The 20,968-nt window shown below is 38.1% G+C and overlaps 1 protein-coding gene across 1 annotated transcript in view; it reads left to right on the forward strand.

Moving 5' to 3' along the window:
- tada1 (transcriptional adaptor 1) overlaps positions 1–20,968 on the forward strand; it is a 46,131-nt gene that overhangs the window by 10,853 nt on the left and 14,310 nt on the right. The window contains exons 2-6 of the mRNA NM_001005070.1: positions 6,882–6,982; positions 7,822–7,913; positions 15,744–15,809; positions 17,750–17,835; positions 18,364–18,573. Of these exons, the coding sequence (NP_001005070.1) occupies positions 6,909–6,982; positions 7,822–7,913; positions 15,744–15,809; positions 17,750–17,835; positions 18,364–18,573 (528 nt within the window). The 5' untranslated portion in view covers positions 6,882–6,908. The remainder of the gene's footprint in view (positions 1–6,881; positions 6,983–7,821; positions 7,914–15,743; positions 15,810–17,749; positions 17,836–18,363; positions 18,574–20,968) is intronic.

The following is a 20,968-nucleotide window of genomic DNA, read 5'->3' on the forward strand; positions in this document are numbered from 1 at the left end:
CAAAATGTGCAGTTGCAAGTAGTGGCTTTAGATGCAAGTAGCTTTTGATGATAGAGGCTAATTTGTCCAACAACTGCAGCAAAGTCCTTGCGTCTAAAGCTGGCCATACACTTGGTGACATCGCCAAGCGAGCGGATCTTCACCCGATATCCTCACCTACGGGTGGGCGATATCGGGGAGGCATGTAGGCGAATTCGATCGTTTGGCCCCAGGGGGCAATGGCGCAGTCTGTTCGGGGACCGCATCAACGAGCCGATTTTCTAACCTTGGTGATCGATATCTGCCCAATTTCAGGCCAGATATCGGTCGGCCAGGCTCCTCGGTTCTGTCCAAGGGACCGATATCGGCAGCTATAATCAGCCAGTGTTGTCCAACTGGCAGCCCACAGACTGCATCTAGCTCGCTGCCCCCTCTTTCATAGTGTATTGCTAGTGTTTCTTTATGCTTTAGTATCCGGGAAAAGGAGTAATCAAATAGTTTGATGAAGGACAGAAGTGCACAGAATTAGGGAATTTATTAAAACTGTATAATGTAAAGAAATTGTTAATAAGTAGTAGAAAGATGTATGATTTTATATCTGGACATTTGTTAATATCCACAAAAGAATATTGTAAGATTGATTATGTAATAAATGTGACCACTAGATGGCAGTAATAGAATATGCAAATAACTGGGCATTAAGGCCATCCATGCAAAAACAAATGATAAGAATTTCTTTTTTAAACTTTACCAGTAGGGTATAATTTCAAAGGTAACCGCCTAAAAGTCTGCATAACTTGAAACGCTGTTTCTGACGGTGTACCATAATTTCACTAAATTCTATCATCATTTCACCTCATCATTGAAATTGCCCAACACTTAGCACAAGTAATGCTAGAATAAAAGTACAAAACTTTTCATCTGAAAGTGGCACATCTCCAAATACACACAACTTTATAGTTGCCAATAAGGAATGCTTTATTCATGCAAATGAAACCCTGCAATTCACACTTTGTGACAGGTGTACAGTACAGGTTGCCCTTATCCCTCACAGTGGGCTTTTTGGCAGGTTTTTGTAACTAGCCGTGTGCTTGGCAAACAAAAAATGGTGCATGGTGGTTTAGCCAAATAATGAAGTGCTTGCATTCCTGCAATACAAAACTATGGTGAAGTCTTAAACTACTCTTTGTGCTTTCTGGGTGAAGTTGCTTACATATTTGTTATCACAAACTGTATAGAATTTGTAGCCTGTTGAGGAGCCTACCCTTTAACAAAAGGGATTGCTGAGTGTTTGTAAATGATGAAATGCATAGCAAATGAGGAACAGCAGAAGTATAAAATAGTTGAGATTTTATATTTTTATATTCTATAGATCTGAAAAGACAAGGCAGAGTCTAGTCTAGGCTTCTAAAAGATATCAAGGCAAGCAACAAAGTTCTCAGTGTCCTAAAATAGGGAAATAATTTGGTGCCGGCTTAAGTGCTTCAATAATTACCTTGACACTATGTATAGCATCAATTTTCATGCTGTCAATATACACGCTTTGCTGCATGTGCGTGGATGCACGTTTACATTAGGAAAGGAGATACAATAGATGCGGCGAGACTCGAGTGATGCTGTGGCGCACATCCATGGTTGGTAGTTAGAGGCAGCCAACTAAGATGGTGTAATTTATTAATACTTGGTCAAATAAGTGTACTGAGTGACAACAGCTTATCTGGAGTAATTCAGTGATAGTGGGAAGCAACAAGAGGTGATAGGTCATTTGAGGCCAGTTAATTCAGGCAAGGTCGATAACAGCAGTAGGAAATTAGAAGTAGTCAAAGAATAACTCTTGACCATTAATCATTACTGATAATAGTGGTAGGGTTAGTGTGATGTCCTCTCCTTGGGGTTGATAAATGATAATGGGAATTTGTTGTGGTTGTTAGTGATGGTGGGAGAAATTAGTGGTACTGATAGAGGGCAGCAGTTAACTCTGATGCCCAACCAGGAGCTCGTGAGCAACATGTTGCTCACCAACCCCTTGGATGTTGCTTCCAGTTTCCCCAAAGCAGGTGTTTCTTTTTGAATTTCTGGCAAGTTTTGGTTGCATAAAAACATGATGTACCACCAAACAGACCCTCCTGTGAGATGAAAATATGCTCAGAGGCTACCAAACAGCCCTCATTTGGCACCCCCATGATCTTTTAAGATGCTTATGTTGTTCCCAAGTCTTTTTACATTTGACTCTGGCTTACAAATTATAATGGTTGGGGACCCCTGTAAATCAGTGGTCCCCAACCAATATAATTCGTAATTCGTACTAATGGTAGCTCATTAATAGTGACTGGAAAATAATGGTAGTGAGAGGAAACTCCCCCTCCAGTAAGATCAGTGATAGGATGCACAGCTAATGGTAATGTAAGGAAAACCGCTAACCAAAATTAGTGGTACTTAGAAAACAGTGGTAATGAGAGGTGGTCCCTTCCCTCATAAAATCAGTTAAATTAAGTGGTACTAATGGTTATAAAAGGAAGACAGCTGACCAAATTATCTTTAATTGTGAGGGGACATTAGGATAGTTAAATGTCTTTGCCCAAACCAGGTGTATAGTAGCCTTTTTTCTTTGGTGCCTTGGTGTTATGTATGTTTATCAGTGGAAAATGGCACTTTGCCAGACCATAGATTAATGGGATAGATGCTTAATTACGGGTTGTTTTGTGGATTCTAGGGGGGCCTATGAGGCAGCTGTCTGTTCTTCACATAGGGTCCTAATTTGTAATAGTAGAATGGGTAGCATGCACATCTGCCATGTCCATGAGAAGGGATTCACAACCCCTCCCTTATTTTGTAATATCCCGGGGAGGAAAGTCGCCTGTCTTGACTTTCCTGTAAGGAGGTGAAATACATTTTGTTTTTTAATGTAAATAGCGGTGCAATATTCAGTTGGCTTGTAGGGGAGGTGTCAGTGTTGGGGTTGAGCCCTGGGCAATTGTGCACCATTTAGGGGTCGGAGAATTCAGGAGTAGGTTAGTGGGAACCTAGGGGAGCTGTAGTGAGGCAGCTCAGGAGAAGCTTGTGTACTGTATGCTGGACATGACAGATGCAGGGGGAAAGCTTTATTGGTTGAAGTGGCTAATGGCATTCTGCTAGTCCATTTCCACATGGCAGAGGCACTGGAGGTTTTTGGAGAGAGCGAAAGATGTGTGAGGATCCTCTGGAGAGGTGTTTAATAGTGTACTCTGAGTCTCTAAGCTGCTGTACAGTAAAGTCTTCCTTGATTCATTGCACCTCAACATGAAATGTCTACTTCTTACAGCAAAGGCCTATCTAATTCCATTCCTGTGATGGGAGCCTACCAGCTACGGGTAGCCCTGTTACATGCCTGTCACAGGCAATACTGTAAGCGATGTGAAGGCCCACCGGCTACTCCTGTTGTTGCCAGTGAAAAGACTTTTTGGAGCAGTTTGCTCTGCTCTGTGTGTTATTACCCTTAAACTGCTTTTTTTTTTCTTTTTTTGTCTTTCTTCAGCTTCACTCGCATATCAAAGCTTAAGTTACTGCAAACGACAGAAAACAAAACCAAGTGTATTACACTTGTTAGGTTACTGAAAAGCAAATGTTAAAGGGATACTGCCATATCACAATATAGTGATATGACTTAGCTCTACTTCAGTGTAAAACTATTCCTTTTTATTTAGTTGGTGAAATTCAAAAATCTAATTCTGTCAACTGTGAATAACCGATACAGAATTGTCACACAATAAGTGTTGAAGTGTTAACACTGACATTTTTGCAATATAGAGTGTCTGGTTTGCTAGGTATATACTGTAGCTGTGACTATATGAGGAGTGACAGTAAAAGTACTTGCATATTTGTAATTTACTCTGCACTTTGGAGATGTAGACTAGGGAAGGGGGTGGTGGGGGGACAATATTATTTTGGGCATCAAATGCTCTTGGCAAGTGAGATGCCAACCATATTAGGAGGGAGCTCCCTGTTTAGGCAGCCATGTTGCAAATCTACACATGCACATGATGAGGAGTAGCTTGGTCATTATGCATATGATGTCGGTTTGGCCAACAACTCCTCTGATATTAAGTCGCTCACACACACATAATGTGCAAGGCCGGAGACTTACTCATTACACACGTTACCATAAATGGCCAAAATATTACTGTTTCCCCAGAAGTGGGAAAAATTCTGAGGTTTTTTTTTTTTCGTTTTTGTTTTAAAGAAGAATGAAAGTCATTTTGGCATTTTACTGCCAATAGCTTTGCCACATTAGTGGCACCTAGAACAATATATTTTTTTTGCAGAAACCATTACTATACCTGAGTAAACCGCTTCAGAAGCTTTCTCCATTTGCTTAAAGGACATGTAAACCCCACACGCAAAAATGTAATCAGTGAACAGCCTCTTTGAAATCTTTCAATACCTGCCACTTTGGTTGTCCAGAGTGGAAGCGCTGCAGGTACCCCTGGTGCTGTTCTCTCCATACAGGGGCACCAGCCTGGTTAAAAGGTAGGCGATTAACATTTTGGCACCCCCAAGTGATTTTGCCTTTCCTTCTCCTTTAATAGTAAGACTGCAGCATCCCCATAATCACTTAGATTGCCTTCTCTTGGAGTTGCGTATTAGGGTTGTAAGGATTGGGAGAGAGGCACCAATGTATATAGTAAATTTGGCAGGCTAGATAGTAAAAATAGAAGTGTGGCAGGGCCAAACCCCCATTTTCAATGGTTGCTGTTAGTCTCTCCCAGGATATGTGAGCGGTGCTGTTGGCCCAAATGAATAGAGTTATGATTTTGTTTAACTTTTTAAAAAGGATGGAGGGATTATAAATGGGCTATTGTGAAATATTTAGAGGAGCTTAGGCAGATATATCATCCTGATAATATTCACTGAGCGGTAGTTTGGCCCAAGTCTTGAACTTGTGTTGGGGGTCTGGGTATATCCATATCCCCAGGTATTTAAAAGATGTGAGTGCATTTTAATGCCACAAGCTGCCTCTTTAAATACTGTAATTTGGATTAGAAGTGATAAATCATCCTGAATCCCTTACAAGACAATACTTCCTGGAATGGCATACATATGACATGGCATCCTGAAACCAGTTACTTGTTATGTATATCAATTGCAGTTCGCTTTGTTTTTTTTCACACCTTTTTATGCTTATTTACATTTAACACTTGCTTTACAGCCTATAGGTTCTTTTTGCTGCACCTGACTTATATATCTGATTGAGGTTTTAAACTAGAGAATAGAAAGACTAGTGGGCATTTATCTCATTAAGCATTGCCCTTTAATTTGGTAAGTAGAGTGGAAAAATGCAATTTTCCCATCAATGAAATTCAGCCCACCACCTACTGTTAAGTGTCCTTATTTAAAATTTCCATTAGACAAGATAAGTGAACTGAAACTTAACAACAAACTGTCCTAGCAGACACGACTTGTGAGCAAATAGAATTAGTCCCAAGCTAAAGCACAATGAGCAATTAATTGCAGCCACACATCACACTTTTCTAGTAAATTGATGCTTAGCCTTTGTTAAAATCTTGCAATTAAAGGTGAGGACAAATGTATACAGTGTCCCAGCCTGTCACGGCTCAGCCCTGTCCCCACTCCCCATGTTCGCTCCACACACATTTGGGAGAGGAACTGCAGAGATGGATACCACACAACAGTAAATGGAGCTGCGGGGAGGAAGTGGCAAAATTAAAGGCATTCTGTCATTAGTTTTATGGTGTCATTTACTACTATATTACACTGTGTACATTGCAAAGAATTCATTCTACCATTTTAAATGTTATTCATAAATGTATCTATGTGTTTAGTTAATGATGGTGTGTAGACAGCCGACTAAGTTCATTATGAATGGTCCTATAGTTTCAGAATTCGGCGCATCCCTGGTCTCTGCTATTGCAAAAGCTTACAATTGTGGGGGTAAAGCTCCCATGTACCAGAGCGTTAGCCGGTTCCTGTGCGATGGAAGCCAGGGCATCACCAGAAGCAATCTGCAGATTTGTGAGGTGGTCTTCAGTGAACACATTTATAAAGCACTATAAATTGGATGTACTGTACTTGCTAGATTTGGGAGAAAGGTTTTGCAGTCAGTGCTGCATTCATTAGTACATTCTGTTGGATTTTTTTTAGGTAGTTCCCATCAGTTGCATGCATGCCATGGGTGACTTGGAAAGCAGAAAATTGTTATGTAATTTCTGTTTCCTGGTCACCTTCCATGGCAGCCTTCACCAAGGAATCCCACCCTTTGTGGACAAGTTTTTCAATTAAGACAACTTGTAAGTATGCACCGAACCCACTTTTTTGGGTTCTACCAAACCCCCGAACCCACCCTGATGGATTCTGCCGAATCCCAAACAGAATTCTGAATCCTAATTAGCATATGCTAATTAGGATCGTGAAGGGTTAAAAGTTTTTTCCCCTCTAAATTTTAACCCTTTCTGAATGCGAATTAGCATATGCTAATTTTTGCTAATTAGGTTTCGGTTTGGCCGAATCCATAAAAAAAGGCTGGACTCGGCCCGAATCCTGAATCTGGGATTTGGTGCATCCCTACTTGTAAGGGAGAGGTCCTGTCCATTGGCTTGGAGGGAAGTTTTAACCCATTGGTCAGTGCTGCCATGGAAGGTGACAAGGAAACAAAAATTACAGTGAGGATATAAGAATTTCCTGCTAGGACAGTAAAATGCAGGACAGGTGGCAATCCTGCCACCAAATACACCATTCTGTTTTGTATTGTTCACATGTTAATATAGTTTTAAGGAAAAAAATACCACAATTCTGGACTATTATCTATTTGGCAGGCCCTTGCGCTGTGTAATTTGATGTAGCCTCTGTTTACGGGGATTGATCTTATGTGTTCAGGACTGATCATTTTTTTTAATTTGTTACATTAGGTCGGTTGATCCTGTTGATTTCTGGTGATGGCGACTTTCATTAGCGAACTTGAAGCTGCTAAGAAGAGCCTAAGTGAGGCTTTGGGGGAGAACGTAAAACAGTAAGTTGGTGAAAAGTGAAAGCCACAGCACCCCAGTGCACTGTGGGACTGCTGCCCATTCATTGTGTACCCTAATGTAGCTGGAAATGTTCACTGTATTCAATGTGGGACAGGATAATTAAAACTTGTTCCTATAATCCAGAGTTGTGGCTTTTTGTGCAAGATGCCAGTTTCTTTGACTGAAAACATTTCATGTGTTCCTTAACCATCTCTATCTCTACAATCAGCTACACAGTGTACTGCAGATTATATATTGTTTTCTCATATACCTGCAGCACTGTGTATAATTTGTGTATTTATTTCATTCCCAAATAGTAGTATGCAGTGTTTTTAACACTGTAGTGAATGAAACACAGTGCTGTAAGAGGGACCCAAACTTTGGCTCTCTGACTGTTGAACTATTATTCAGTATTGTTATTATAATTCCCAAGGGATGTTTAGCTGTCAGAAGTTGCAAATTAACATTGTAAGGTAGCACTTTTGTGTTAAGTTACTAATATCACTTTACCAACACACTTGGATGGGATACGGTTCCAAAAATGACTAATATATTTTACTATAAGGGCAGCATTTGGGGGGGGGAGAGGTGGGGGAGGCATGTAATTATATCATTATATCAGACAAAATCTAAAAAAGCCCATAAGTATGTTTTTTGGGAGTATAATTACAAATAATTACAGCACTATGGAATATGTTGGTGCTATATAAACAAAGGATAATAATAAATAAGTTTTTAATTAGCTGGACATGTCTTCTGTAATTTATATTCTTCGCAAGCTCAAGTGTTAGAAGTGACTCATTTCAAAAATATAAAATCTCATTGTTACTCTTGGTTTTAGGTACTGGGCAAACCTGAAACTTTGGTTTAAACAGAAAATCAGCAAAGAGGAATTTGATATTGAAGCCAGGCGGCTGCTTACACAAGAAAATGGTGAGAAAATCCAAAAGTTGCACTGTATCGTAGCTTACTTTTACTCCCATAATAATGAGACTAAAAGGAGTTCCCAACAATAACCATTTTTGTAATCTACATTTATTATGATAAAATTAAATCTAACTTTTTAAAACACTCATAAAAATCAAGGATTAATTAAGAGTGCCTACAAGTCCTGTCCCCGGGATCATCTGATTTACAGTGCACGCGCACAAACCAAGGGCACATCGCCACTTTTTAGGGCCGTGGCAGACAGGGAGATTAGTCGCTCTCGTCGCGGGCGACTTATCTCCCCAAAATGCCATCTCACCAGCGAGAATGTAAATCGCCTGTGGGATCGAATACACGCCGCCCGAAATCGCCGAAGTTTCCTCTGAAGGCAACTTTGGTGATTTCGGCGCCGCGTATGCAATTCCACCGGTGATTTACATTCTCGCTGGTGGGAAGGCATTTCGGGGAGATTAGTCTCCCGCCACAAGGAAGATTTGTCGCAGGCGACTAATCTCCCCATCTGCAACGACCCTTAGGTTACATAGATCATTACCAAATTGTAGCTCAAGGTAAAAAGTTTAAATGGGCAATATATACTGATATATATATTCCAATTTGCTAAGATTCTTTAAAAACATTTTTCAAAATATTAATATACGTTTACCCTTTAAGTGCCACAGGACGTAGAATCAACATCCTGTGGATAAAAGTACCTAAGTGCCACAGGATGTAGATTCTAAGTCCGGCAGAACTTCGTTCCCCTGTTGGTAATTTTAACTGACCAGAACCTTATTATACAAGACCCTGAGACAAGGTTCTCAGTATTTCTTTATTAATCAAACAAACACAGAGTCTTGTGGAAGCTATCAGCAACACAGAACAGTAACTGAAATGTGTCACTAACAGCTTCCAATGAGACCCTGAAAGTCTTAGCCTTTTATAGAGAATGACATACCTTATCTAAAAAGTATGATACCCCTTTTACAACTGTCTGTGTGCTCTGTTGTTCCAGCTGTGCAAATAGCAAAGTGCATGTAGGGTCTTAACTAGTCAGCACTATCATGTCTGACCCTTGTGATTTTATAAGATGGTATATTTTACTTTTATATTCTTTTTTATACCTTGCATATATATTATATTTTTATATACCTTTATCTCCTACCTCACCTGCCTTGGGTTGTCTTTATAGGGGACACTGGGGGATTTTATGTGTCCCTTTATACAGAACTTACCCGTCATAAGTGAGTGTCTCAACACTCCAGCCCCTAGACAACAAGCAGAGATGGGAACAAGTGGCCGTGATCACCTAGGGGCCCCATAGGAAAAGCCAGGGTACCTGACATGTGCCTTTTGTGTATTATTTTGGTGTTTCTATTACATTTCCTGTGATGATTTTGGTGCATTTTTAGTCATTTTATTGCATTTTCAGTTATGTTTATTTGTTGTTCGCTTGACTTTGTCTGTAAAACTAATTTGCTCAAGCCACAATACTCAAACTGTGATCCTGACTGCACATATCACTAGAAAAAAAACATTGCTCTTAGTGATTTTTTTTTATTTTAGCAATTTTATTGCATTTCACATTATTACTATTATTGGTACTCTCAGAAAAGTCAAGGATTAATTAAGAGTGCCCACAAGTACTGTCCCCGGGATCATATGATTGACAGTGAATTTTTAGTCATTTAATTGCATTTTTAGCCATTTTATTGCATTTTCAGTTATGCATACTTTTTGTTCGCTTGACTTTGTAAAACTAAGAACTGTGATTCTTAAGTATTGTCTTTGTCCATGGACATTTTGTCTGCTGTATTTCAATTTGGCTTCCTCTGTACACCACATAGTTTGGTAAATCTATGCATATATGGCATCAAACTGTTCAGTAGACCCCTGGTGTTCATATTTAGAGTGTTTTATGTTGATACAGTACAAAATGTGGGGGTACATAATGAGGTAAAATGTAAGCTTTGTGACGATTTTCAGAAATGTCATAAAAACCATTCTGTTTAGCATAGCTTTTTAGTTTGGTAGTTTGCAGTAGAAAGATGTATTTAACCTTTTTTGTTTTGTTAGAATGTGTACTTTCAGAAAATGTATGGTTTTCTAGGATATCCGTACTGTTAGGGGGTCTTATGGCACATAATACACATGCCGGTAGCTTATATTGCAGTGTATTTACTTTGTATGCACTAACTTCCTTTTGGGGCTCTAAATGCCAGATTCTTTAGTAATCCTATGCCTGAATGTGTACTTTCCAAAAATATATGGTTTGGGGGGGTCAGTGTATTTTTTTTGTGTTTTTACCTCACAGAAAATACAGTAAGCATGTTGAATTTTTAGTAGCTAAAGAGATCTCCGGGACAATTTGTATGTACTAACTTCCTTTTGGGGTCTCTAAATGCCAGATACCTTAGTAATCCTCTGCACAGTGGGCATCAAACTGTTCGGTGGACCCTTGGCTTTCATATTTAGGGTGTGTTTTCTTTGTACCTTATGTTTTGTGGGAGATATGATGCTTGAAAATGGACGCTTTGAGGCGATTTTTTTTTTTATTTATTTTTATAGAAACTGCTTAATTCAGGAAAGCATTGCTGTTTGGTACTTAGGAGTTGGAAGACATGGTTACCCATTTCGGATTCGGCAGAGTGTGTACTTCTCAAAAATATATGGTTTCCTGGGGTAAACCTAATGTTCCAGGATTTTTGGCTTTGGAATCTAAAGTATGCCATATTCTTCTGTAATGTTTTGAAAATTTGGTAATTTACTGCCGGGAGTTTTTGATCTATAGAAGTCAGAAATTTCCATAAAACTATACATTTCTGGTATTAGCACGTTCGGGACACATGAGGCTTTCCAAATCATTTGAATTTTTGTCCATAAAATAAAATATGTTTCTGGTATAAATCCCTATATCATGAAAAATATGAATTTTTCTTTTTTTTTGTATTTCGAGCTAATCTTGTTCCAGAAGTGGAAATACACAAAAACTCAAAAAAACAATGTATAGTTTGCCTACCTAAACTAAACTGACAGAATGTTTACAAAACGTCTGGCACTAAGGGGAACCGAAATGTGAAATTCTGCTGCCACATAAAGGGTTAAAAGTTAATTATCGATCGTGTTGATCATTTTTCCCTGATGGGGCTACTCCTGTAAGTAATTGTTACTTAAAATTCCTAAACCTGATTGTTTTGCCCACCTGAGTGTCCCTTCTCAACCTCTCTACTACTGCACAAATACAGCAGTCCCCTCATAGAGGAACATAGGAGATCAGATAATGTAAAAGCATGGGACAAATACTTTTATGGCAAACTTATGAATAGATGTAAAATAAGGTTTGATTTGTAGTGCCAGTATCTATTTAATAGGCCACAGACGCTTAATATGATATTAACTATCTGTTTAAGTATTCATTCTAAAGGTAAAAAGTTTTCCTTTAAAGCAGAAATATTTTTGTTTTGTTTTTTTTTTGCTTTTGCTAAAGTAGGTATGGCCTTTCCAAAGCAAAAGCCTCGCTGTCTGTAAACACAGCAGCTCTCTCATCAGCATTTTATTGCTAAATTAATTTAGCCAAAGGGGTCTGATTATAATGAGGTCTGAAGTCTTTTCAACAATGCCATTTTCCAAAGATTCTTACAGATAATTTCCTCCGCTGCTGACTTTCACCGCATACTCCATCTTGTTGCAAAATGCCATATATAATGTATTACAATAATGAGTATTAAAAATAAAAGTGATAGGGAAGTGTTTTCACAGTTTTAGCTGTACAGTTTTTGTAATCCATATAAAATTGGAACTGGGTGAGTAATATTCTTACTAAAATTGAGTTATTCACTCTCACTTGCTACCAGATCTTGTAATATTGAGGCAAACACATACTTCATAAAAAGGTGCAATCTAATTACTTATTTTGTTTCTGCCAGCAGTTGTTTAAACAGAAACCAATTTATTACTCACTTCAAAAGGGGAAACTGTATCCCATTACTAAAATGATTAATTTTCTGTTTACTTTCCCCTTCTGTCTGTCTATCTATCTGTCTATCTACCTGTCTGTCTGTATTATATATAATTTTAACACAATCAGGGTCTTATTGCTAGCTTCTACCAAGGTAACTCTCCATTTGTGAAACAATTCTAACATGGAATTTAGATCTCTATTAACCACAGCACATGCTTACACCATTTCATCTTCAAATCTGACATCAAACACACTGGACAGTTGTCATTCACTCCAGTCTAGTGCTGTGGATGTTCAAACTGTAGCTATCCTGGTAGTGTACCCAAAGATGAATCGAACAGCACTAGAAGCAAAAGGTGGGTGGGATGAGGTGGTACTTGTTAGTTCCTGCTTCTAAGTGACTTTTCATGTGTTTGTGGGAGGCAGTGATATCAGATTTTTAGTCATAAGTGAGTTACTAAACAGAGTTGATTCCTTTATGTCCAAGAACCCCACACACAAAGCAGCATAAAACAGCAGCATTATGATGACTGTCTTAAGTATGTAAATTTTCCCCTCATTGTATCATAAACCACCTTTGTTCGCATCATTTTGCTTTAGATTCTAGAGGGCTGTGTTGGTGGGGACATTGTATTGCACCTCTTTGAGGAAATGAATACGCACAGAAAGCATGTGCTGGCATCCTATTGTGATTGCTCTGTATATGGCAAATTTATGGCCAGGCTATAGATCATTTTTGACTGCTTTAAACTCAGAAGTTGACAGCTCTTTTTATCATGGCAGCTACAGAGATACATTGGCATGCTATATTCAGAATAAGTACAATGACTGACTTGGTCCAGTCAGGTTATTTGGTAATTTATGTTACCAATAACATCAAAAAGTCAATTTTTTTTTGCATTTATGGGCAGGGGTACATGGGGAGATTAGTCATACCGCGACAAATCTCCATTGTCGCGGGCGACTAATCTCCCCGCAATGCCATCCCACTGGCTAGAATATAAATCACTGGTGGGATGGCATACGCGCTGCTGCAATGTCCTGCACTCGCCCGAAGTTACCTCTGAAGACAACTTTGGGCAACTGCGGGACATCGCAGCGAGGCGTATGCCATCCCACCGGCAATTTACATTGTAGGTGGTGGGATGGCATTGCGGGGAGATTAGTCGCCTGCAATAATGGAGAATTGTCGCGGCGCGACTAATCTCCCCGTGTACCCCTGACCTTAAGATTCCTGAGCTGTTAATCCTGCACCTACTAATAAACTATTTCTTTGCAATGTATGTCCTGTTTTATATGAGAAACTGTATCTGTCTACAGTCCTATTAAAAGCCACAAATTGTGTTTGATCTCTGTTAATCTTCCTATGTAAGAACTAAGCCTTTTGTATTCTATACAGCTTATTTGTTATCTTCTGTGTACTATTTTTTTTAACAGGTATTTATAGAGTGCCCACAAATTCTGCAATGCTGTACTATAAATGGGTATACAAAAACAACCAATAAATGATACAAGAGGAAAAGAGGGCCCTGCATAAATATAGAACTTTAAGCCCTATTCAGCTTGAACATATTTAATATAATTTGCAAAATGTAGTAGAGTTTCTGGGTTTAATTTTTCCCAACAGTATCCTTAAAATACACAAACTCTTCTTTCTTCTTCTCTTCTAGTCAGTCATACTATAAAAAGTAGCTTACTTTTATGTAGAAATGTATAGCCACCTAATAAATGGCTTTTTCCATGATACACATGGAACTATTTTGTTTTCATACCATGTGATCATGACACCTGAAAGTTCAAGAGTCTGTGGTCTAAAATCCCCTTGTTCTAGAGAATTACAATACAGCAGTCTAATGATTTCTTTACAAAACAAATATGGAGATAAAAATAAAAATAAAAGCAGAGAAAAACAAGTCCTCAGAATATGACAAAATCTACATACCGCTTTGTTTGTGCGTGGCATTTTAGAAGAGATGAAGAAAAAAGTCCCCTAAAAAAGTCATAATAAGCACTCCAGCACGGCCTACTTCTGCAAATCTAGGTCTTTTTCGAGTGCTATAGATGTAAAATGAATTGCAGCAAAGTCACAGGAAAATCAGATAAAATAGGGCAAATTAAACTGCTAGCACTGATATGTTGTGATATGGCTGTGGGCTTGTCATTTTAATGATTATGTCGGTGAACCCTCTAAAATGTTCCATATTTTTTTTTTATATGAATGTGACCTAAACATCATCTGATTTTCAAAGAAACCTAGTGAAACAACTTAAACAAAATGATTATATTTCTTCATGTAATTATTGAAAAAATGATCCAATAACATCTGTGTGTGGCAAAGTAAGTGAATCATGCTCTCAGTATTTGGTGCAACCCCTTTGTGCAATAACTGTAACTAAACTTTTGTGGTAACTGTTGATCAGTCCTGCATTTCAGCCCATTTTTCCATACAGGTACAGCTTTAGCTCTAGGATGTTGGTTGTTTTCTCACATGAAGCACCACTCGCTTTAGGTCTTCCACAACAATTCAGTTGGATCAAGGTTTGGGCTTTGACTTTGACTTGGACATTCCAGAATATTCACCTTATTATTCTTTAACCATTTTTTGGTAGAATGACTTGTATGTTTAGGATCGTTGTCTTCCTGTATCATCCATTGTCTCTTGAGATTCAGTTCACGGACAGATGTCTTGACATTTACCTTTAGAATTCTCTGGTATAGTTCAGTATTCAATGTTCCATCAATGATGGCAAGCCATCCAGGTCCAGATGCAGCAAAACAGGCCCAAACCAGAACGCTTCCACCACCATGTTTCACAGTTAGGATATGGTTCTTATGCTGGAATGCAGTGTTTTCCTTTCTCCAACTGTAACTTTCCTCATTTAAGCCAAAAAGGTCTATTTTGGCTTCATCCATCCACAAAACATTCTTGCAGTATCCATCTGGTTTGTCCATATGATCTTTAGCAAACAAACTGTAGACGGTGAGCAATATTTTTGAAGGAGAGCAGTGGCTTTCTCTTTGCTACCCTGCCATACCCACCATTGCTGTTTAGTGTTTTGATGATGGACTAATGAACATCAACATTCGCTAATGTGAGATAGGCCTTCAGTTGCTTAGACATTACCCTGGGTTCCTTTGTAACCTTTCGGACGCCTTGCAGTTGGGAGTATCTTTAATGGTCGACCACTTCTGGGTAGGGTGACAATGTTCATGAATTGCCTCCATTTGTACACAATCTGCCTGTTGATTGATGGAGTCCAAACTCTTTAGGGGTAGTCTAACTTTTTTCAGCTTTATTGGCAACAACCATTTCTCTGAGGTCCTCAGACACCTCCTTTGTTCGAGCCATGATACACATCCACAAATGTGTATGTGTCTTCAGGCTTTGCTGGATCCCAGTTCTTTAAATAAAACGGAGTCTCTCACCTTCAAATTACATGATAATCGTAAGGTTTCACTTATTTTTGTTACATGTAGATTTTATTGGATCATATTTTTTTTTTCAATAAATACATGATAAAATATAATTTTTATTTATTTGTTTCACTAGGTTTTCTTTCATCTACGTTTAGGACTTTGAAAATCAGATGTTTTAGGTCACATTCATGTAAAAATATAGAAAATGTGACGGTTCACAAACTTTCGAGAACCACTAACTAATTTATATGTATGATATTTTAATCCCTTGCTGTAAATATGCCTTTTACAGAAAAAAACAGTGCATAGAGTTATTCATGACTTACCTTGATGTACATACGGTATGTCTTTTTTCGACCTAACTTACTATTTTACTGTTACCTTGGTTCTCCCATATGAACACTCCATGAATATAACACATTTACCAATAAGTACTTTGTTTTTACACTTTTTGTCTGCAGTTCATTCCCACAATGACTTCTTGCTGGCGATTCTCACACGCTGTCAGATACTTATTTCAGCACCTGGTAGGTTGCACCTTCATGATTGTATTTTGTAATACTGTTCTGCACAGGTACAAATGCAGAAAACTCAAAAGAATCCTGAGTCATTAATCAAATTACCGCTACACTTTAAGATACCCATTTCTTATAAGATTAATATAATTTCATAGTTTTAGTGGCATCCACCATTGCTCATTGGCAAAGATTTAGGATCCCTTATCTGGAAACATGATTTTCAAAAAGCTTTAAATTAAAGGAAGACCATACAGTCCTTTTTAAGCCGTTGTTTCCTTTTTCTCTGTAATTAAGTTCCTTGTATTTGTTTATAACTAAGCAGCATGAATCCATATTGGTGGCAAAATCCTGCCAGTCTCACTGTAATTGGTTGCTTCTCAGAGTAGTCAAGTAACTAGTTTTTTTTTTTGTTTTGTTTTTTTTTTTTTAAGTTTCAACGCTTAGACACATACAACATTGTACTGACTGGGGCTTAGGCTTTTTATCCAGAATATTCCACTAGTGGCATTCACTAAAGCATTTGCATCTTTTGCTCTGCTCTGTGGCTTTTATCCTAGGTTCAGTTTCTCAAATATTTAGTTGAATGTCCTTGGCTTTTAATCATTACTGCAAATTTGCCCAGTGTTTCATGTGCCTTCAATCTACATACAGCACAAATATATTTGCTTTAATATCAATAAAACCATAAATCTGTTATGATTTGAGGTTTCTTCAAATCAGTCTGTAAAGGCATTGGTACACAAATGCAAACTGCTTTGCTATTATAAATATCTAAACTGCAGTAATGCTAATTTTCATAACTGAAGCAGAAATAGAATATTATGACTGTGTGATAGTCCATATCCTGCCAGCTAATTGTAGCAAAGGAGAAACTATCATGCAAAAACAAATGTTACATTTATATTGTACCAACAGCTAACTTTTGTAGCATTTAAAGCGGTTTGTCTTCTTTCCTGTTACATTATGCTTAGTGTGCTTGGAAGGGGCTTACTTCCTGTTAATCATGCTACTTACTCCCACATCTCACTCAATTAAAATAATTACATTATAGTTTCTTGGCATTGCCTCTCTCAAACTCCGCCCCAGGATATTATAGGGGGTGTTGGTAAATAAAACATTCAATAGAGTAAAACACCTAAAAACACAGAACTCATAATCCAGGGGCTTTCAGCTATGCCTTAAATCTGCCTATGTACCTAGTAGGGTTCCATCATCCCATAATTTCCCATTTTACATATATTCTGTTTCATATATCAAAATGCAGCTTATATAGTGACCAAATACTAACTCTAATTCCACAGCTTTATAAAGTTTAGGGCTGTCTGTTTATCTATCAGACTTATGGTGGAACTAGCATTTGAAGAAACAAACAGATTTCACATATCCCTTCTAAATGACCTGCCGCAATCTTTCAAAAAAAGCTAATGGGAACCAAGAAAACAAGATAATTTTTACTTTAACTGTTAACATAAATGTTGCTGTGTCTTTGATCTGAGCCATGGAATAATAAAGTTTTTTTAACTTGATGAGATGCTGTCCTTTGCTGTATTGAACATAAACCTTGCTGACTTAAGATGGCCATACACTGTGTGAACCACTTGTTCAGCTTACGGTGGGCAATATTGGTCTAATTTGATCGTTTGGCCCTGGGGTCAAGCAATCTAATTAAAACAGTGGGTATACGGGCCATTGGATCAAGGGTCGCATCAACGAGCCAGTGTGATCCCCGATCCAATGGGAAAATCAAACCTGCCTGATCAGGATCTGGCCAATTTTAGGCCAGATATCTGTCGGGTAGGCCCGTCAGTCGTGCCCATACACAGGCAGATAAGCTGCAAAATTGGTCTGAAGGCCCCAATCGGCAGCAGAAATCTGCCTGTGTATGTCCACCTTAAGGCTCTTGACATTGCTTATTTAACTATTGGTTTTTTTTTTGTTTTTTCAATCAGAAGGAACAGGCTCATTAAATTCTGCAACAAAACCTGGAAAACCAAAGGGCAAAAAAAAAATCTCATCTGTCCGCCAGAAATTTGATGTAAGTTAATTTCAAAAGCTCCCCTGTCATAACTGAAGATTGAACAATTTCTGTGACCAGGCAATATTTTTTTTTTTTTTATTCTTCTTGCGTTTACTGTAATTGTAGAAAAAAAATGTATTTAAAAGTGTAATGTTACCATCGGAATCCATTGTAAGAATCTATCAAACACAATTTGAAAATGTCATTCATTTTGTTGCTTAGATTCAGTGCTATAATTTTCATATGATTTTTGCTGAGAAAATTATGTCTAATTGTAAAAAAAAAAAAAAAAATAGTAAACAGGGCAAAAATAGGCAACTGAATAAAATTTGGAATCCAGCTGTACAATGCACCAATGCTGACCACTGCAGAACTGGCATAGCTTTATACCCATCCTTTATTTTTATTTAGCCTAAGGCTACCCACTCACAACTATGCAACTATGTGCCTACAAAGCAGTTCAAACCATACAGATTAGGTATCTCTTGGATATGGTCATAATTAGATTTTAGATTGATTGGTATTTTAACCTTTTGTCCCATGTAGCATCGCTTTCAGGCACAGAACCCCCTGGCAGGAGCCCAGCAGTTTGTGAGTAGAGATCCACAGGAAGATGATGAGCTTAAATTGTGTTCTCACACTATGTCTCTTCCTACACGAGGGCAGTTGGAGGGTCGTATGATTGTTACAGCCTTTGAGCATGGGCTGGATAATGTAACAGAAGAAGCAGTGACCATTGTCACCTGTGCTTTAGAGGTAAGCTGAAATGCTCAACATCCAAACCACTGTAAACTGTGACTGATTGAATTTTTATTTTGATATATATGGGGCGACCCTTACAAGTACAAATAGTGCTTTTTCTGCTTTCCATAACTTTGCTTTCCCACTTCCCATTACATTGGTACTAACAACTTAAAGTTTTGTTAGATAATGCATACTCCACTCCCATAGAATTCCAGATTGTACCAATATTTAATTACAGGTATAGGACCCCTTATCTGGAAACCCATTATCCAGAAAGTTTTAATCAAATAATTCACATTTTTAAAAATGGTTTCCCTTTTCTCTGTAAGAATCAAACAGTACCTTCTACTTGATCCCAACTAAAATATAATTAATCCTTATTGGGGCCAAAACAATCCTATTGGGTTTAATTACTGTTTAAATAATTTTTTAAGTAGACTTAAGGTAGAAGATCCAAATTACGGAAAGATCCCTTATCCGGAAAGCTCCAGGCCCCAAGCATTCTGGATAATGGGTCCCATACCTGTATTTTGAAAGAAACAAATACTTTCACTTTAATGTTTATGCGGGTTCTCTGAAGCAAGGAGGTATTAGCCTAGTCAGGAATACCACAGAAAAGGTGATTTGTACAAGTGCCATCATAAATGTCTCCTATAAGTACATGAAACCATTAAATGTATAGGAACTCATATAATAAACCATTTATAGTTTGAGTGAACACACAAAAAATCACTTGATCAAATAGAAGAAAAACACATTCTCATTTAGAGAGATTTTTATGCATTCTATCACACCTAGCAAACAACTTATCTTCTTGTAGGTATACATTTTGCAGTCCTCTACTGCTACTGAATGCCAGAACCTTAAAGCATTGTCAAAAATGGCATTTGCTTGACTATTTTCACAAGTGGATGATTTTGGCCTTAAAATTCGCACTAAAACGCAACATTACTTCCTTTTTTGATGTGAGCTTAAAAAAAGTGCATCAACACTAAACTTACATAAATGTATATAGATATATACACTGCAAACCTAAGGGGGTTGGTGAGTGGCTCATACGCGTCTATGGAGTCAGTTATGTCTATGAGTAAAAATCCATTTATATTTATTTATGGAAGTTCAGATAGTGTTTGTCACCTTTCCTACATAAACTAAGCATCTAAGTGTCAAAAGAGGGATATTTTTTCTTTTCCTGTTTTTAAGGCTGAAATTCACTCTGTGTACATTATGACAAATAGATGCCAATTTAGTAAATGTCATTAGACAACTGCAGTATTGGAGCCCTAGAAGCTTTCTCTGATTGCAGCTGCCATTTTAGCTTGGTGTTCATCGCTTCCTGTTTGCAGTCTAGCTCAGATCACACATTCATAAGGGAGGGGGAGTGAGTTTTATGAATTCTTAAGGGAGAGGGGGTCTGGAGAGAGGAGAGACCTGCACAGACTCTGGCCCAGGGAATGAAAGATTTTTCTGAGAGAGGAAGTCAGATTCCCTTAGTAGATGTTTACAAAAAAGGAAACAAGAAATCCTGTGTTTCTTTTTATAGAGGACTCAGTGCAGCATTACTGTAAGTGCTTATGGCTGTATTTACGTAGACCTTTCCAATGAATCTTACTTAGTTTGTCTGCCTGTCCAAACGCCCACAGATTTTACAGACCTGCCGTGCTGGAGGAGCCTGGCACTTGAAACATTGTTTAAAAGTAACAACCAGGAGTTCAGCAAATGCTGCTTTCTATAGCAATTACATTTACAAATAACTTTTAAAGCACTAATCATTTTATTAAACTGATATTGGAAAGGTGCTTAGAATTATGTTTTCTTTTATTAGGCAAAAAATAATTTTTGGGGTTGACATGTCCTTTAATGTCACACATGCCAAACTACTTTCCATGACATTTGGTGCCAAGGGCATTGCTTAAGCATTTTTACCTCCGTGTAAAGATGTGATTGCAGTCAATAACATTAGTTGCAATTTCACTGCTGGAGAAAATGATGTGTGACATTATCAATACGGGAAACGCTTTACACCGAAGTATTTGTCACTCTTTTTCCTGTGCCTTTCTGGGGTCCTGTAATGTTCTTAATTTTTAGGTGATGTTTGAAAGTTTAAGAAACACTTTTTTAAAGTTTTATAGTTTCACTCTGATCTGTTTGTGAATAATGGTACATTGATCACTTTGACACCACTGGCTCATATGAAAGATGGCAGCAACCAAAACATGCTAATGTACTTTCACTACTTCCCATGCACATGTGCAGGAAACTGACTGTGGCAAACATAGTAGTTGCAGATAGACCACTGCTTAGTAAAGGGAAATCAAGCTTTAAGAGTGGGGTCCATCTATCGTGGCCTGGTCTGCCATAGACATGAGTTTTGGAGAGAGAAGTTAGTCTTAGTGGTGTTGTGACC

This window comes from Xenopus tropicalis, chromosome 4 (assembly GCF_000004195.4).
Source record: "Xenopus tropicalis strain Nigerian chromosome 4, UCB_Xtro_10.0, whole genome shotgun sequence".
Taxonomy (NCBI): domain Eukaryota; kingdom Metazoa; phylum Chordata; class Amphibia; order Anura; family Pipidae; genus Xenopus; species Xenopus tropicalis.